The sequence below is a fragment of the Pantherophis guttatus genome, chromosome 1 (genome assembly GCF_059756535.1).
Source record: "Pantherophis guttatus breed Tessera chromosome 1, ASM5975653v1, whole genome shotgun sequence".
In the NCBI taxonomy this organism is placed as follows: Eukaryota; Metazoa; Chordata; class Lepidosauria; order Squamata; family Colubridae; genus Pantherophis; species Pantherophis guttatus.
Window position 1 is genome coordinate 292,767,160 of NC_142063.1, and position 18,954 is coordinate 292,786,113.

Here is an 18,954-nt window from a genome sequence, read left to right on the forward strand (position 1 = left end):
CTTCTCCATCTAAATTGCACTCAGGAAAACAACAGGATTGGAAAACCACAAATGTGACAGAAAAGATACCATGCTGGAATGAGCTTTTCTAGGCACCTTCTTCCCCTTTCAGATAAACGGAATCTTTGGCTTCCAAATTCTCTAGATGAAGTTTGATGACAGCCATATGCTTGGGGGAGTGTAGTAGGTTTATCTCTGCGTACAATCCTTTATGTGCTTCCTGAAGCATACTATAGAGATACTTGGCACTGGGGAAGCAGCCAATAGTTCTAGCATCAGGATGAATCTTTCACAAGTTCATATAAAAATATCACACTAACTGGGTGTGATATTCAACCCTGTGACAAGGGATTCTGAGAGGCAGGCTGTGGAGTACAGGGAGGCAGAAGGGGGAAGGGGGGAAAGGGGGAAGAGGAGGAGGAGGAGGAGGAGGAGGAGGAGGAGGAGGAGAAGGAGAAGGAGAAGGAGAAGGAGAAGGAGGAGAAGAAGAAGAAGAAGAAGAAGAAGAAGAAGAAGAAGAAGAAGAAGAAGAAGAAGAAGAAGAAGAAGAAGAAGAAGAAGAAGAAGAAACAACAACAACAATAATAATAATAATTAGAGACTGCAGTCCTGCTGGCTTATGCAATGACAGCTTTTCTCCGAGACCTTATAGAATCATTTCATTGCTGCTGCCACCAGCGTGTTGAAGTGTATCCAGGCCTAACAGGCTTCTCATTCCTTTTCTATAGCTTGTCAGGTTTTTGGGAACTGCTAATGATTAATGGGTTTATAAAATGAATCCCAGATTCAGAAATCTGTTGCAAGAAGGTTACTGCAAACTTTAATATCAGCTGATGCTGTGCTCTAATGGAAAGCCAGTGCATCAGCCGAAGAGTGACATCTTCATTAGACAAAAGCAGGGCAAAATTATGATCAATTATTTACCCTTCAATGCATCTCTCTGGCAAACTGCTAAATCAATCAATTGCCTTTCACAAATGAGACATAAACAAGGCCAAAGAATGCCAAACAGTGTGCTCAGTCCCAGGAGTCTGCAATCCTATGGAAGAAGAGATTGTGAACCACTTTCTGCAGATGCTTGGAGGCAATTATTTGCTCAGTGGAAAAAAAATGACTGTGAGGAACATGATTGATCCTTATTTCATGATGTATTATTGGAGCATTTTTTCAGAATGAGAACTGGAGGTAGCCAGAGAAAGGAATTGTTAGGGGACTCTGAGCAAAAGGGGTGAAAATTCTTCACAAATAATAAATAAGAAATACTCAAACACACAATAAAGCCACTGGCTCAGATGAATCCGAAAAGACATCAGATCCTGTTTGTCTCTTAGGTTAGCTACATGCTGAGGCAGCAATAACACAGCAGGAGAGCTCTCCTGCTTTCACACCATTTTTTTTTTACTCGGCAAGCTTTAATGTTTTGATTTTCCTTTTTCTCCTCTACTATTTCCTCTGCTATACTTTTTAAACCTTTCTTTACTGTTCTGTGGTTGTTGTAATATTTTAAATCATTTAATTCAAATAATGCATGGATTAGAAAAATGAAAACATAAATATTCATAGGTAGGCAAACACTGAATACATCAAATTTCACTAGCCTCTCTCTCTCTCTGGATAGCCACCCCCAATTTGACACTTTCAGATCTGTTGGGACTGTAACTCCCATAATTAGTAGCTATTATAACCTTTGTGGGCTGAGTTTTGGATAATTACAGTTTCAACACATCTGGAAAGTGCTTGGTTATGAAACCTGGCCATAGTAGAACAAGAGATGCATGTACATTTTTCTCAGATACAATTCACTTCTATTCTTGGAGGTAAACTGAAAACTTTAACTGTCTGTCTCTTTCTTCTCGTTCTAAATTGTTTCAGGAGATTGCAAGCAACAATACAATGCTGACCTATCCTTTGGGGGAGTGCTTCACCAGGTCTGTTTTTAAAGAGTTTTGGAAATGAGAAAATATATAAACATGTCAGCTGGATTTCCATGTACCTTTCCATGTAAAGTACACAGCCTGATGTAAGAGTCTTGAGAGTTGTAATTCAAGCTTGAAAATAAGAAAATAAGGCTGCCTTATTTTCTGAGTTGGTACCTATAGAGAACAGCAGGTTTTTCAAGGACACGACTCTTCCCAGAAAGGATTCTGAGGATCTACACACCATATTCTATCCCTTGGCATTAGAAAATATTTCCTACAAAGTCATTTTTGCAGATACTTTAATTATTAAATACTGGAAACTGCTTGGAGGGAAGTAATAAAAACTTAAAACACCCTGTGATTTTAAAAGAGTCACCATAAAGAGTAAGATCCCTGCTGTACAAGCTATCATTATTTATTTATTAGGTTAATGACTGGCTAATGGCCCTAAAAGAACAAGGGCGATAAAGGCTAAAGTGCTGGAGCAACATGTATGGTTTTTTCCTCATGATCCTGCAAACCCTGACCACAGCAAACTAAGTAGTACCATCAGTATTTTAGTCTGAATAACAGCATATGAAAAAATTTCATTGGCTTTCTGCTTTATGTGGAATTTTCTTCCTCCTGGACATTCATTAAAGCCAGGGGCTCCTTCCCATAAATCAGAAATATGTTCTTATGGGTCTTTGTTTAATGATGGGTACTACTGGCAGAAAAAGCTCTAATGTGTAATATTTCTCCCCACCATTAATTTGAGTGTGTGTCTGAAACATATTTCCTAATACTATGGAGAGCCTCCAGTTATTTCTATATTGAAAACCGTTTAAAAAAATGAACTAGTAAACGTTTTATACTGAAAATATTGTATTGTACTGAGATGAACAGAGCTCATCAGAACTTCACATTTAATTCTTCAGTGACTGCAACAGGATCACCTGGACAACCCAGACAAAATACAGGGGAAAGAAACCTATTGTCTGTCATATTCCTATATATATAAATCAATAAATAATTCCTTTTCTGAACTGTTGAAATTTCACAATGAAGGTGTTTTCACGAATAGCTGTGAGTCTTTATTTTTGCTAAAGTTGAAGTACATATTCAGTACAGGCAGTCCTCGACTTACGACCACAATGGAGCCCAAATTTATGTTGCTAAGTGAGACAGCTCTTAAGTGAATTTTGCCCCATTTTATGTCCTTTCTTGCCACAGTTCTTAAGTGAATCACTGCATTTGTTAAGCTAGTAACAGGGTTGTTAAGTGAATCCAGCTTCCCCATTGACTTTGCTCGTCAAAAGGTCACAGGGACACTGCAACCATCATTAAAGTGAGTCAGTTGTCAAACATCTGAATATAAATCATGTGACCATGGAGATGCTGCAACGGTTGTAAATGTGAAAAATGGTCATAAGTCACTTTTTTTCAGTGATGTTGTAACTTTGAACAGTCACTAAATGAACTGCTGTAGGTGGAGAACTACCTGTATTCTTACATAAAAATATAATTTTAGTATGGGTGGAGGCCAGGGGAAAATAGAGCATACTTTTGGATGTTCCTGTGGTTGTAAGTGGCACCTAATTGTTAATCTGCTCCAAAGAATACTCTTTGATTGACACTGCATATTTTCCTTTTGCTGATTGGGGGAGAATGAGGTAAGCTTCATTAAGCTCCTTTTATTTTAATAGGCAATTTAATATTGAAGGAACGCAGAGTATGAACTTCACATATTGCTTCAATTCAGTCCTCTTTTTTTAGAAATAGGAAAAAGAGTAAATAGGTCTGAAAGATGGGAGGAATTTATAACTCTCTTTTCATTTCTCTCTTATTTGTGAAGAAGAATTATGGGTCAAAATAGCTTGGGTGTTTTTATTACAAATGGGTCTGGGATGAGCTCCTGTTGAGATTTATGAATCATATACAGTAAGAGATAGCTAGTTTGGAGTAAGGGGTTAAAGTGCTGGCAGAGGACTAAGGAGATTTAGCTTCAAGTCCATCAACTATGGAAGTTTACGAAGGGTGATTTAGGTCAATAAGTGCCAATGAGGACAATTTACCTCAGCTGTCCCTAGCCTTTCCATCTTGGTGGCCCACCCAGCACTGGGGAGGGGGTGTATGAGTGGCAGGTGCATCCATGCACGTATGGCTCCATTGGTGTGAGCAGCGGGCACACACGCCCTTCGCTTTGCACAGGAATGGAGGTCACTAGCACACAAAGCTCCAAGTGGAGCTTTGCACATGAGCACAAGCATTCTCCGCTCAAGCACCCTCCACTCGAATGAGTGGAGCTTTGTGCACGCGCTTGCCCATCGCTCGCACAACCCAGTTTCAAACAGGCCATGGAGAGGGTGGGATGTCGATGTTATGTACTGAACTTTGAGCTCTTGGAAGAAAAGTAGAATACAACTCTAAGTGTCAAATAATATAGGGTATTTCTGCTGGAAAGGCTGTGATCCCTTACAGCTACGGAATTCAAGATTCTATGCACCCCAAGCAAAACTGCTAATGTAGATGTTTGATTTTGAAAACTAACAGATTAGTAAATAATATCCCTGGCTTCATGGGGAGACTTAATCACAAGGCAACTTCTTTGCACACAAAGTGATCTGCAGATGATAATGTTACATTCCACAAAAATACTCGCAATGGAATATTTGTCGGGGATCTGACAGCTTACAGACATATCTTGTGGAAGAATCCTTTATACATACATATTTTATAATTTAGCTACCAAGTAGGAAATCAACTCACATCAATTCTTCTAATCTGAATCAAAGAAAACAAATGCACTATTCCAAAAAGCAATTAAAACAAGATTATCTAAACATTATCCAAGGTAAACAGCTCTCTGCTTATAAATAATTAGCAGCTCAATGACAAGCTTATAAGCACAAGAGTTCTGTGAGCAAGGAGGGTTAGCAAAGAGAAGACTTTTAAAAATATACAAGCTTATATAGGTGTCTTAAGATATTTCATCAAATATATATACTTCCTATTTTTTCAATGCCTTTTTGTTTTCCCTAGTTTGGCCCCCTCGAAATGTGTTGGGATAGTCTGGCTGGGAAGTTTGGAAGTTGTAGTCGAAATACAATTTTTTTTTTTGCTGCTATCAATAAAATTGGCTTTTGGAAGCCTTGTTTATAACTCTTCTGAAAACTAGAACTTATAACAAAGGGCGCTTGTATAGTGCACCCTGGTCATATTGGGTTTCAAAGATGTACATTCTTATCCAACATATATATCATGGAGCTCTTCATTACATGTTAGGCTCATGGGACAAAGTTTTCTTTTTTTGTAGTGACACTGCTATTTGCATTCCATCACTACTTAGGCAATGAAAAAAAATCCAATTTGTTTATGCCATCGTTTTGCTGATGTCTCTTCTTTGATATTGTGTATCATTATCATTGATGTTTTAGAACTTTTAATGCTATTTTTTTCTTGAGTGCCTTTGTTAAAAAAAATACCCACAAGTGGGTTTTGTTAATTGAGCATCCTGCTTTAATCGCCTTTCCAGCCTTAGTTTTATAGTTTACCATCAGCAAATAAGAGTTTTAGCCACCTCCACAATATCATAGTTCAGATAAGGGTAATTGTAAACCCTATGAATGAAGCTTTATGTTCCTTCTCAACCTGCTACATTTTAGAGAAATTACCTGTGCAGCTGCTGCTGCACCTTTGCTGGTGATGCAGGGGTTTAAGATCACCATTGGAAACTCCTGTCCTTCATTTTTCTGGGTCTCCAGACATCTCTGTCTCTGCCGAATCATTCCTGTCTGGTACAGTGATTCCTCAGGAATTCTAAGAAAATAGATAAAGCCTAAAGATTAACAATATATTAAATAATTAACGATATCCATTCTGCATGTCTAAGATGAATAGAGTGCATCATTGATTTTAGAAGTAAGACCCAGAATAAGGGCTATCAGTTTTCATCTCTAGCAGGCAACTATAGTTGCTGACAATATAAAAGAGCCAATGCAGTAAAGCAAATGACTGCTGAATTTGATCTAAAGAAAACTGATATCAATGTCCTTTTCTGTTCCTCTTGCTACAATTTGATCAAAAATTGGCATAAAATATTTTAAAATAAACCAACATCCCCTAATAATTATCATTATGAAACTTCATGGGGGGAATATTCCATTTAATTTGTTTTTTATTCCATTATGCTGTTTACTATCAACACATGCAATGGACTCTTTAGAGGAGAGACAGGATAAAAATGTGATTCTGCTAGAAACAATGGTTTTTCAAAAATATGTCAACTAATGATTTCAAACTTGGGAAACTTTTAGAAAAGTATTTTGACATATAAAAGGTTAGAGTTTTAGACTAAAAAAACAATGAAGTGATAATTTTATTTATTTATTTATTTATTTTGATTTGATTTCTATACCGCTCTATTCCCGAAGGACTCAGGGCGGTGCACAGCCAAACAATAAAACACATACATACAAAATTTAAAAGTAGAATAAAATCAAATTAAATAATTTTGGCCCCGACAAATTTAAAACCCCAAACTTTTAAAACCAATTTAAAATTGAATGTATAAAATACTAAAAGATAAAAGAGGGGGAAAATTAGGCCAGGCCAGCCTGGTGAAATAGTAAGGTCTTTAAAGCGCGGCAGAAGGTGCGCAGATCCGGGATCCTCCGTATCTCTGGGGGGAGCTTGTTCCAGATAGTAGGTGCCCCCACAGAGAAGGCTCTCCCCCTGGGGGCCGCCAGTCGGCATTGTTTGGCTGACGGCACCTGGAGGAGCCCCTCTCTATGGGAGCGTACCGGCCGGTGGGAGGCTATTGGTGGTAGTAGGCGGTCCCGCAAGTACCCAGGTCCTAAGCCATGGAGCGCTTTAAAGGTGGTAACCAAAACCTTGAAGTGCACTCGGAAGACCACCGGGAGCCAGTGCAGCTCGTGCAGGAGGGGTGTTACATGGGAACGCCATGTCGCTCCCATTACCACCCGTGCAGCCGCACTCTGCGCCAGTTGGAGCCTCCGGGTGCTCCTCAAGGGGAGCCCCATGTAGAGAGCGTTGCAATAGTCCAGGCGGGAGGTGACAAGGGCATGAGTGACCGTGCGTAACGAGTCCCGATCCAGAAAGGGACGCAACTGGCGAATCAGACGAACCTGATGAAAAATCCTCCCGGTCACGGCCGTCAAGTGCTCTTCTAAAGACAGCCGTGAATCCAGGAGGACGCCCAAGTTGCGAGCCCTCTCCGTGGGGGCCAATGATTCACCCCCAATAGTCAGTGATGGCGTCAACTGACTATATCGAGACGTCGGAAACCACAGCCACTCGGTCTTGGATGGGTTGAGCCTGAGCCTGTTCCTCCCCATCCAGATCCATACGGCCTCCAGGCACTGGGACATCACTTCAAGGGCATCGTTGGGGTGATCCGGGGTGGAGACGTACAGCTGGGTGTCGTTAGCGTACTGATGGTACTCCACCCCAAAACCACGGATGATCTCGCCCAGCGGCTTCACATAAATGTTGAACAGGAGAGGCGAGAGGACCGACCCTTGCGGCACCCCACATATGAGGGGCCTCGGGGTCGACCTCTGTCCCCCTGTCAACACAGACTGCGACCGGTCAGAGAGAAAGGAGGAGAACCACCGCAACACAGTGCCTCCCACCCCTAACTCTTCCAACCGGTGCAGCATGATACCATGGTCGATGGTATCAAAAGCCGCTGAGAGATCTAACAGGACCAGGACAGAGGAGCACCCCCTGTCCCGAGCCCTCCAGAGATCATCAACCAATGCGACCAATGCCGTTTCCGTGCTGTACCCGGGCCTGAACCCCGACTGGAACGGATCCAGATACGTTGTTTCATCCAGGTGCTGGGGGAGCTGTTGCGCGATCACACTCTCAACAACCTTCGCCACGAAGCGAAGGTTGGAGACCGGACGATAATTTACCAACATTGCCGGGTCCAGGGAAGGCTTCTTGAGGAGAGGCCTCACCACCGCCTCTTTCAAGGCGGCGGGAAAGTCACCCTCACCCAGCAAAGCGTTTATAATCCCCTGGAGCCAGCCTCGTGTCACTTCCCGGGAAGCCAGTACTAACCAGGAAGGACACGGGTCCAATAAACAAGTGGTCGCATTCAGTCTACCCAGAATCCTGTCCACGTCTTCAGGGGTCACAGGATCAAACTCATCCCAGATAACATTCTCAAGACCTGCCCCTATCTCTCCCCTTGAGACTACCCAGTCGGAGTCCAAATCTTCCCGAATCTGAGTGATTTTGTCATACAGATACTGAACAAAATCCTCGGCTCTACCCTCCAAGGGGTCCTCCTGCGCTTCCTGGTGGAGCAGGGAGTGGGTCACCCTAAAGAGGGCGGCCGGGCGATTATCTGATGATGCAATAAGAGCAGCAAAATAGCTACATTTCGCTGCTTTTATCGCCACTAAGTAATTCCTAATGTGGGATCTTACTAGTGTCCGGTCAGATTCAGAAAGACTGGCCCTCCAACTACTCTCTAGGTGTCTTTTCCGGCACTTCAACTCCCTCAGCTCCTCGGTAAACCAAGGAGCCAATTGAGATCGGCGCCGGGTCAGAGGCCGCAAAGGCACGACCCGATCCAGAGCTCCAGCAGCCGCCCTATCCCAGGCGGCCACCAGGTCTCCAGTCGAGGTGTGTGCCAGAACCTCAGGAAATGGCCCAAGCTCCGTCTGGAATCTGTCAGGTTCCATCAGGCGCCTGGGGCGGAACCATCTTACCGGCTCCGGCTCCCTGCGGTGGGGTGCAGCGGTTCGAAAGTCGAGACGAAGGAGAGAGTGATCTGACCATGACAAGGGTTCAGTAACTATATCCCCTATCTCAAGATCCCTCAACCACTGTCCAGAGACAAAAACCAGATCCAGCGTGTTTCCCCCTGTGTGGGTAGGGCCATGAATTAACTGGGTCAGGTCCATAGCTGTCATGGAAGCCATGAACTCCCGAGCCATCTCCGACATCTCACCCAGGGACGGCAGGTTGAAATCCCCCATGACCATAAGCCTAGGGGTATCAACCGCCACCGCGGCGATGACGTTGAGTAGCTCGGGCAGGGCTGTTGCCACGTGGCAGGGAGCCAGGTACGTGATCAGCAAACCCATCTGAACCCCATGACCCCATTTCACAAAAAGGGATTCACAGCTGGCCGTCTGAGGAACAGTGGCCTCCCTCGGTCTCAGACCTTCTTTAATGATAACCACTACCCCCCCGCCTCTCCCCTGTGACCTCGGCTGATGGAATGCTTGGAAACCTGGCGGGCACATTTCAACGAGGGGAACCCCCCCTCCTGGCCCAACTAGGTCTCCGTAACACCTGCCAGGTCCGCACCCCCCTCCTGAACAAGATCACAGATGAGGGGGGCTTTATTTACTACGGACCTGGCATTGCACAGCATCAGCCGAAGCCTGGGTCCTGAGGGTCTATGCAACCTGAGGAGCGAGTAGAGCCTTGGGGGCCGGAGCATGCCACCGCTCGTAGACAGCGAGTGCACACTCCCCTAACACGATATGGCCCCCTGCTCCCGCCATATCTACCCCTCCCACCTACAGTACTGATGTTCAAAAAACCATCCGGACAAGCTCTAACCCCCCCTCGATCCCGGGTCCCCCACCCCCCACGCCGCGCTTCACTGCCAGACCCGACCCTCCCTCTTGTGGGTTATCCCCCATACCCACAGCCCGAATTCCAATCTGACCCTCCCCCTCCCTGGGACCCCTTAAAAATTTGACTAAAAATTTTGATAGAAAACCCCTCAATCCCCTAGTTTTCACATGCCACCTCTCTGGGTCCCAAAACCCTTCCTTGAGGTGGGCCCTCGATAGTGAGGAGGGCCACATCTGCGAGAAGGGGGAATCTCGCAGCGCAAGAAGATCTGCAGTCGTATACATCTCCAAAATGCAGCGATGGAGGCCCAAAGCTCAGACAGGGGACTTCGCAAAAGATGTAACACAGCCATTTGTTCATCGATGTGCTGTTGGTATCTCAACTGTCCTCCCACAACAGCAGGAGGGTCCTAATTATCTCCTCCAATGGGGGCGACCTCCGGCCTGCCCTCTCACAGCGGAACCCTGAATAAGCCTGATAAGCCTGAATAATTGTATCAGTGCTGACATTTTAAGCCCTATCAGGAATGGGTTTTTTTAGTTAAATTAGTAAAAAATAATAATGAGTACGTGTTCACAATGCACGTTTGTACTAGTTTACAAACTAGTAAAAAACCCTAACTAGTTAAAATTAGTTAAATTAGTTTAAATAAATAAATGCATAATGATTAATTCTGAAAAGAAGAAAAAAAATATAATACAGCAATAATCAACACAGATTGTCCTTAACTTACAACCATAATTGAACCTAACATTTCTGTTGCTAAGTGAAACATTTGTTAAATCAGTTTTGCCCTGTTTTAAGACTTTTCTTGCCACTGTTGTTAAGTGAATCACCACAATTGTTAAGTTACTAACACAGTTATTAAGTGAATCTGGCTTCCCCATTGATTTTGCTTGTCAGAAGGTTGCAAAAAGGGATCACATGACCCTGAGATACTGCAATTAATCATAAATATGAGCCAGTTGCCAAACATCTGACTTTTGATCATGTGACCATGGGGATGCTAAAATGGTCGTAAGTGTGAAAAATGATCATAAGTCACTTTTTCCAGTGCCCTTATAACTTTGAACAGTCACTAAATGAATGGTTGTAAGTTGAGGATTACCTGTAAAACTTACTTCTAAAAATGTGCATAGTGGGTCAGACTTAAAGTCATCCTGCAAGGCAAGAATGAGTACATGGTTGTTTTCCAGTTGTTGTACTCCAATTCATTTAATCCCTAGCTAACCTAGCTAAAATGAGGAATGATGGGAATTTACATTGAACCATCTGGAAGGACAGTCTATTCATACTAGCTGAAAAATAAAATGAAGTTTGTAATAATTCATTCATGTAACAAGTAACAGATACTAAACATATTTTTTTTTAAAAAAAAAAAACTAGTAGTACCTAAGCTCCGGATAGACATTTTCCAAATACCACTTGAATGAGTGACATTTCAAGGTCTTTCTCAGTTCCACTCTGCTTTGAATGCTGTTAAAAAGAGCATATTGGAAAATATAGTTATGGCAGTGCATCTGGTGACTTCTTGAATGGGAGTCAAGTTTTAATGGGTCAGAAAAAAATTAGATTCCATTATAAATGAATGGAATCACAAAACAGAAGAATAATGTAGAAGCCACCCCTCCCCCCTCTCTTATAGTTATTTCTAATGGTAATCACACATTGCACTGAACAACCATTTTGTGTTAAGTTAAAATGTTGTGTGACCATTGTGGCCATTGTGGTTTCTATCACCAATTTATGGCTTAGTGTTATGCATGAATCAGGATGTACTGGTTTGCTCAGTAATGCAGTTAAAACAAATCCTGGCATAGCAGAATTAACAAATGCAATACTGTATGTCTAATACTAACACATAAAGTAAAAGAAATAATCAACCTTAAAATAATGCTAAAATGCAATTAATGTAGTCCTAGAGTCTGTGTCATGAAAGATTAATAAGGCAAAATACAGCATGCAAGGTCTTTTCTTGTATGTCATTCTAATTTTTATTCTTAGCATTAAAAGGATAGAAATATATTGACTCTTCTAGCTAGATATTTATGCAAATGGATTCAACTAATGCACAGAAAGCTTCAACTTCTCCATTTCTTTTCTCAAAGAAATGTAGTAAATTATTTTATGACCTAACTGCTTTACAGTTCAGAAAATTAACTAACTCTCTGACAGTAGTAGTACTGCTAAAATGGTGCTGTGCTTACTTTAACAGGTAACTGTACTGAATTTCCAAAAGAGTTAATCAAGGACGTTAATTAAACTCAGCTAGCAACTCCCAGCAATTAGTGTACAGTTGATCTTACTTTTGGTCTTTTTGGTTTGTTTTTCCTCTGAATATCTGTGCTAGATGTACATAAACCTTGCTGGCTGTCCTCCTCTCTGAAGATATGAGGTTTTTTTAGCTCTCTGATTAATTTTTTATTTATTTGTTAGCCTTTTTTTTCTTTTGCCATCTTGAATCCATCTCCGAATGCTATTAACTTTCTGTTAATTCTATAGCTCATATCAACTTCTGTCCCTATGAGGGACACTATGTAAAAAAACACACACACACAAAAAAAAACCATATCTCATTCTTCTCTTAGTTATTTCCCAGGATTGGGTTATCAGCTACAAGTAAAATTTCAAGGACTGGGAGATCACAGGATAGAACAATAGAAAATATTTTCCTCATTCTGGCACAATCTGATTTGAAAACAACTGTATGATCCAAGTTCTTCTGAGGAGGCCCTTTCTACTATATTACCAATACATGAAATTTTGCATTCCTGCACTTGTAAATAGGATTTCACCAGTTGTACTCCAACTGTGAAATATCTTATACAGTAAGGTTAGATTGGCTCCAAGTAGAAAGAAACAATTTTTGATTAAATCTGGGCTTACGTATATGGCTAGGATGATTGAGTAGATGAAATTGAAGTAGACATGGACATAGGATTATATATTTTTATTACTAAAACAGTTATGAGTCTGGACTGGAACCACAGGGAAATGGATTAATTTATTCATTTTATGGTATGATAAAATCCCCACAAATGTTTTTGGTCTTGGCAATTGTCTCTAAGATAGCAGTGCTGCATGCATCTAACTGTGTTATATATAACAGGAAGGCATTTTTGTGCACATATATATTAACTTGAATGAGAATCATATATCTAATGAATGCTATACACATTGCTCAAAGTCCACTCCCCAAATTTAGATGACATAAAGAAAATAAGCAAAACTACAAAAACAAAAGATTTCTGGCAAAGAAAGTGATGCGTTGGATGTAACTTTCCCCTTTAATATATAATCAGAGCAGATGGAAACACTTAGCTGACCTTGGTTGATCTCAAAAAAGCTAAGCAAAGTCAGTCCTAATACTTAGGCAGGATGCCTAGAGGAAATCCTAGGGCGATAGACTATAGATTGGCACAAAAAAAAAACCCTGAAAGAAAGCAAACACTAGTTTTGTACGGATGCCAAGAAAATGATGCATCCCTGTCTACATTTAAGCTCCACTCCAGGGAATCTTCACTGTTCTTTTTCTCCAGATATATCACTGGTGCTGTTGCTAACTGCTTGATCAGAGATATGTGCATAGCTAGCTGAACTGAAGTAATTACAATGTATAATGCATTGTTACAAGTGATAGGAAAGATTTCATCTGACACAGAACAAAGGTCCCAGAACATTAGGCAGTAGCATGAAGAAGATATACAGATGACCTGCACCTTCCCATCACCTGAGCAGATTATACAGTTATAAAACAACCTAAAGCACTGGATAAAGGAACAAGGAAAAGAAAAGAAAAAGAAAGGGAGGGGGGAAGGGCAGGTGAAAATGGAATAAATTTCCTCACCAATTCTGAGCCAATGTTAAAATGTAACTCAGTGCTGCTTTGGGGGCAAATATGGAAACAAGGATTCAGATTGTCTGGCTCATATATCATATATCAGTGATGGCTAATCTTTTCCGGACCAAGTGCCCAAAGTGCGTGTGCATGCGAATGCGCATGAGCGCACCCAAACTCCCAAAATGCAATATACACATGGCCCCCTGCACTCGCCCTGTCCCTACGCATGCACGTGTGCCCCCCGCCCTCTGCGCATGCGCGACAGAGCCCCAATGACCAGCTGGGCAGCGGGAGGCACGTGAATATGCATGGCGGAGCTGAACTGGGGCAAGGGCTCACGTGCCCATAGAGAGGGCACTGCATGCCACCTGTGGCACACGTGCCATAGGTTTGCCATCACGGTCATATATTGTATGGGTTCACACTTTTTTTTTTTTTTGCAGGAGGAAGTGTTTGTTTATTTTCTTCTGTTCTGGAGTAGTGTTTATTCACAGGGCTAACTCATTAGTAAGGATAGCTGATTCTCCTGGACCAACCGGACAGCTATGAAAAGGAGAAATCACCTTGGAATTTATCTGAGACAATTTCAAACATGAGAAATGAGGAGAAGATGAACCCATTTATTTTCATTCATGAACAAACCGATATTTCAAATGGGCTTTTATATCAGCTCTCATTCCCCGTCACATCTCCACAAATAACAACTAGGACTTTATACTTATATCCTTGCAGCATCTGTTTACTATTAACATCTAATTAACTGTTCCCAGAAAAACAAAAAGCACACATCCCAACAGCTGGACGATGCTCCAATAAAACAATAATGAGGTTCTACCGTATCAAGCAATTGAGTCTCTTTCCGTTTTCCTTCACTGCCAGAGGGGGCCACTTACTCTCCATATGGTCTCCCTTGAGCTGCAGGCCGGGCTGCGTAATAGTATTGCTTATATTCATCCATCCACACTTCCGCCGTGCGCTTGGTGTTTCTAAGGAAAGACATTTTAAAAAGAAAGGAGGAACAACAAGAAAAGCTTGCATGAAAGAGTTTAAATTTAATGCTTCTCATTTAAAAAACAGCAAGAATAAGGAAGAAGGAAAACAGCAGTTCATTTTCATGAGAGATCTAAGTGAAAAAAAAAAAAAAAGACCAGTGACAGAATTCAGTTCTTAAAGACTGTTTCACGTATTATATTTTCTCAGAGGTACATTATGAACACATTTGCCCCACAACCAACCAGAAACAGTAATTAATTGTAGCTTCCATTATGTGTAAACTGGAAACTATAGTAACCCATGTCCAAATACAGATAGTCCTTGACTTTCGACCACAACTGAGCATAAAATTTCTGTTGTTAAGTGAGACATTTGTTAAGTGAGTTTTGCCCCATTTTGCGACCTTTATGGCACAGTTATTAACTGAATCTTACTTCCCCATTGACTTTTCTTGTCAGAAAGTTGCAAAAGGTGATCACATACCTTGGGACACAGCAACAGTCATAAGCATGAACCAGTTGCCAAGCATCTGAATTTTGATCACATGATCATGGGGATGCTACAAAGATTGTAACTATGAAAAATGGTCATAAGTCATTTTTTTTCAGTGGCATTGTAACTTTGAACAGTCACTAAATGAACTGTTGTAAGTTGAGGCCTACCATTCAGAAATGGCAAGTTAGATTTCTTGCACCTTCCTAGCTGTTTCTCCAGTTGTAATAAAGGAAAAGTGAAAACTTAGCAAACAGGATGTCTGTAGGTACATTGAGTAAATACTGTCCTAAGAACATACCTAAAGCAGAATGTACAGATGTGATGAATTACAAGCCTGAAATATCCATAACAAGCTACATTAAGGCATCAGAGTGCCAAAAATATTACATGTACCTTTGCAATATTTATTTTGTTCTGAATCCAGGTTTATCAGATTGCAAATTAAGATTCATACAAAGGCAGTGCATCATAACTTCATGGCTTATTTAATTGAAAAATCCTCAGTTTAGTTATATAATTTATTTTCATATAGATAACTGTAAAAAAAATACCAGAAAACTAGATTCATTAGAAAGAAATGGGCTCATTTAAACTGATAGAAAAAGATTGTTTTACTGGTACTTATTAAAGGGCTGTACAATGATTTAGATCTGATTTAGAACAAATTCTTTCAGATGTGTAGAAATGTAAACTTGACACCTCTACTTTAATGGCACTCATTAAAGTAACTATATGTATTTCTAAGATTGATGACTTAGTAGAAGTCTTCCATATAAAGGCCTGATAGAAAGCTGTAGTGCAATATAATACAGGAAGACTGTATTTTGCATTTTATAAGCAGAAGGTAACACTAATTCACTTTTTTTTATTACAGTTTGTTCAGTATATTGGCTAGATAATTTTCATGTCTTGCACAGGCCTAGAAAAGGAATCTCCAGATTGTGGCAGAAAGCGGTGTAATAAACAAACAACAGAATACATATTCTCATTCCATACACTCCAGCATTGCAAAAAAGGTAGGTTTTTCAATGCATACATTGACAAATGAATATAATTGGTGGGTTTCTGTCAATCTCTCTTCCTGTTCTTTAAAAATAGCCCAATATCTACAGTGTTGCTTTGCAAAAAGATTAGTGAATGATGTATGAATATGGCACTCAGAAGCATAGGTATTGTTCCTCTGAAGAACAACCTTGACATACTTGAATTGACGTCTAGCAGCTGATAGAGATATATGAAGACATATATGGAATCCAATAATTGGGGCTCCTAGATCTTCACTGGGATGAATTCATTATTCATTCTGTCTCCTGTTTGTTTCTCCCACCCCTCTTGTTCTCCAAGGTTTACCTTATTCATTTAAAGTTTGATCAAGGTCTATTCAAGTAGGCTACATTCCCTCTTCCCTTTGCAATTTCTTTTCATCTGCTCTACTGCTTTGATTAACTATCCATAAGCAGACTTGCAATCCTAAACTGTGAAGCTGATCAGAGAACTTGCTGAGTAGTGTGACTTCTAAAAAAAAAAGAGAAGAATAATCCAATACGCATCTGTAGCTCCACTGTAGCAATGGAATGTCACTATTCAACATGTATGCGATATATTTGTTCCATCTACAGAAACAAACAAGAAAGTTCACAACTATACTTTGCACAAATGTCCTGGAATGTCCATACGACCTGGAGATGGTATTTCTATTATGTCTAAATATTCATGCGCCGTTTTAATATTTTTGAATAACACCAAAACAACCAATATTGTTCTGCCCCACAAGGTTCCAAAGGGAAATTAACGTGTTTAGGGAGCACAGTGATGCTGCTTTTGCATATGCATTTTCTTATCGCAGCTTGCACTGCTGCAGATATTATTTTACACGCACATGCCTGAATATGTGGAGCTCTTTTTAAACACAGTGACAGATTTTCCGGTAATCCGAGTGGAGAACCAACTCAGCAACTATCCCCTGTGACTCTACTCAGTGCCCTTGAATAGTTGAATTAGGTGATGAGCAATGGGAATTTTTTTTAAAAAAGTTATATTAGGCCTGATGTCAATAGCAGTGAGGTTATATTAGGCCTGATGTTAATAGCAGTGCATGGCATGTGTGTAGTTTCAACCTCTTTAGCATAAATCAAAGCAGGCATGATTAGAAAATATAGCACATGTCCATTGAGCACCATGACATTAAATAAATTCAGATATTCTATGAAGGGAGGGAATCCCTTGGGAGAGTCTGTCTACATCTCACTTTTAAGGTATCACTTAGACCAGTGTTTCTCAACCTTGGAAGCTTGAAGATGGGTGGACTTCAACTCCCAGAATCCCCCAGCCAACGCTACTGGCTGGGGGATTCTGGGAGTTGAAGTCCACCCATCTTCAAGCTTCCAAGGTTGAGAAACACTGACTTAGACTGACCTAAGAACAGCTATCATGATCATGTATATAATGTAAAAACATAATTTCATTGGCATTCTTAGCAAATATTTTAAAAATTAGATTCCTCCAAATGCTGAGCACATCGACTGTACTCACAAGTAGCCATGTTTTGAAGCCTCGCTGAGGGACAATTTTCATATTAAGAAAGTAGCATCGACACTCCTGTTCTATTCTCCTCAGGAGTTCTCCTCTTTTGAACTTCCGCTGTTTCCCTACAATCTATTTTGCAATTCTTCATTCTTCCTGATGTGCTAGTTAAACTACAGATAGTCCTCAACTTATGAGTGAGCCCAAAATTTCTGTTGCTAAGTGAGACAGTTGTGAAGTGAATTTTGCCCCATTTTGTAACTTTTCTTGCCATTGTTGTTAAGTGAATCACTGCAGTTATTAAGTTAGTTACATGGTTGTTAAGTGAATCTGGTTTCCCCATTGATTTTGCTTGTCAGAAGGTCGCAAAATGTGATCGCATGACCAAGGACACTGTAACGGTCATAACTGTGAGTCAATTGCCAAATGACTGAGCTTTGATCATGTGACCACGGGGATGCTGCATAGGTCATAAGCAGTGGTGGGTTTCAAATTTTTTACTACCAGTTCTGTGGGTGTGGCTTGGTGGGCATGGCGTGGCTTGGTGGGTGTGGCAGGAGAAGGGTACTGTAAAATCTCCATTCCCACTCCACTCCAGGGGAAGGATACTGTAAAATGGAGATTTTACAGTAACCTGCAGGGGAAGGTTACTGCAAAATCCCCATTTCCTCCCCATCAGCTGGGACTTGGGAGGCAGAGAATAGATAGGGCGGGGCTAGTCAGAATTTTTACTACCGGTTCTCTGAACTACTCAAAATTTCTGCTACCAGTTCTCCAGAACTGGTCAGAATCTGCTGAAACCCACCTCTGGTCATAAGTATGAAAAGCAGTTCTAAGTAACTTTTCTCAGTGACGTAACTTTGAATGGTCACTAAATGAACTGTTGTAAGTCAAGGACTACCTGTATAGCATTAAACCCACACTTTTACACATACCACAATGAGTTGTGAGCTTGGGACATGTGACCTTCTGTAGAATTTATTTCACTTTCAGTGAGAAATATGGGAAAAGGAAGAAACCCACCCAAACCTACTTTATATAAGTGTTGGCATTTCCTTCTGGGAAGATGTAAGGATGCTTCTTCCGGAAGACATGGCCAACCCGACTGCAGGGGATGATTTCCAAGCTCCCGCCGCACATCCACACTCGGAAAGAGATCTCTATGAAAGACAGGCTCAACTTCAGTTTTTTTAAAGTCCAGGATCAGATGGGATTTTCCCTTTCTCACATCAAACTGTGCAAACCAGTGGTGAAATCCAAATTTTTTTACTACATGTTCTATGGGCATGGCTTGGCGTGGCTTGGTGGGCGTGGCAGGGGAAGGATACTGCAAAATCTCCATTCCCTCCCCATTCTGGGGCCAGCCAGAGGTGGTATTTGCCAGTTCTCCGAACATCTCAAAATTTCCGCTACCGGTTCTCCAGAACCTGTGAGAACCTGCTGGATTCCACCCCTGGTGCAAACCCATTATTGTCAGTGAGTACCTTTCTGGGCATTCTGCTGTCTTAAGTGCTCTTCAAAGCTCTTTACTGCCGGCCTGACATTTATCATCTGAACTCTCCATATAACACTGAAAAATGA

At 41.1% G+C, this 18,954-nt stretch overlaps 1 protein-coding gene and 1 long non-coding RNA gene across 2 annotated transcripts in view; one reads left to right on the forward strand and one right to left on the reverse strand.

The window, feature by feature from the left end:
- LOC117671785 (uncharacterized) overlaps positions 1-1,952 on the forward strand; it is a 29,636-nt gene extending 27,684 nt beyond the window's left edge. The window contains exon 3 of the long non-coding RNA XR_015731492.1: positions 1,873-1,952. This is a non-coding gene — a long non-coding RNA (uncharacterized LOC117671785). The remainder of the gene's footprint in view (positions 1-1,872) is intronic.
- GALNT14 (polypeptide N-acetylgalactosaminyltransferase 14) overlaps positions 1-18,954 on the reverse strand; it is a 329,955-nt gene that overhangs the window by 12,876 nt on the left and 298,125 nt on the right. Inside the window, exons 10-13 of the mRNA XM_034427962.2 lie at positions 18,407-18,533; positions 14,256-14,348; positions 10,914-10,997; positions 5,573-5,717 (exon numbers count right to left, since the gene is read on the reverse strand). Of these exons, the coding sequence (XP_034283853.2) occupies positions 5,573-5,717; positions 10,914-10,997; positions 14,256-14,348; positions 18,407-18,533 (449 nt within the window). The remainder of the gene's footprint in view (positions 1-5,572; positions 5,718-10,913; positions 10,998-14,255; positions 14,349-18,406; positions 18,534-18,954) is intronic.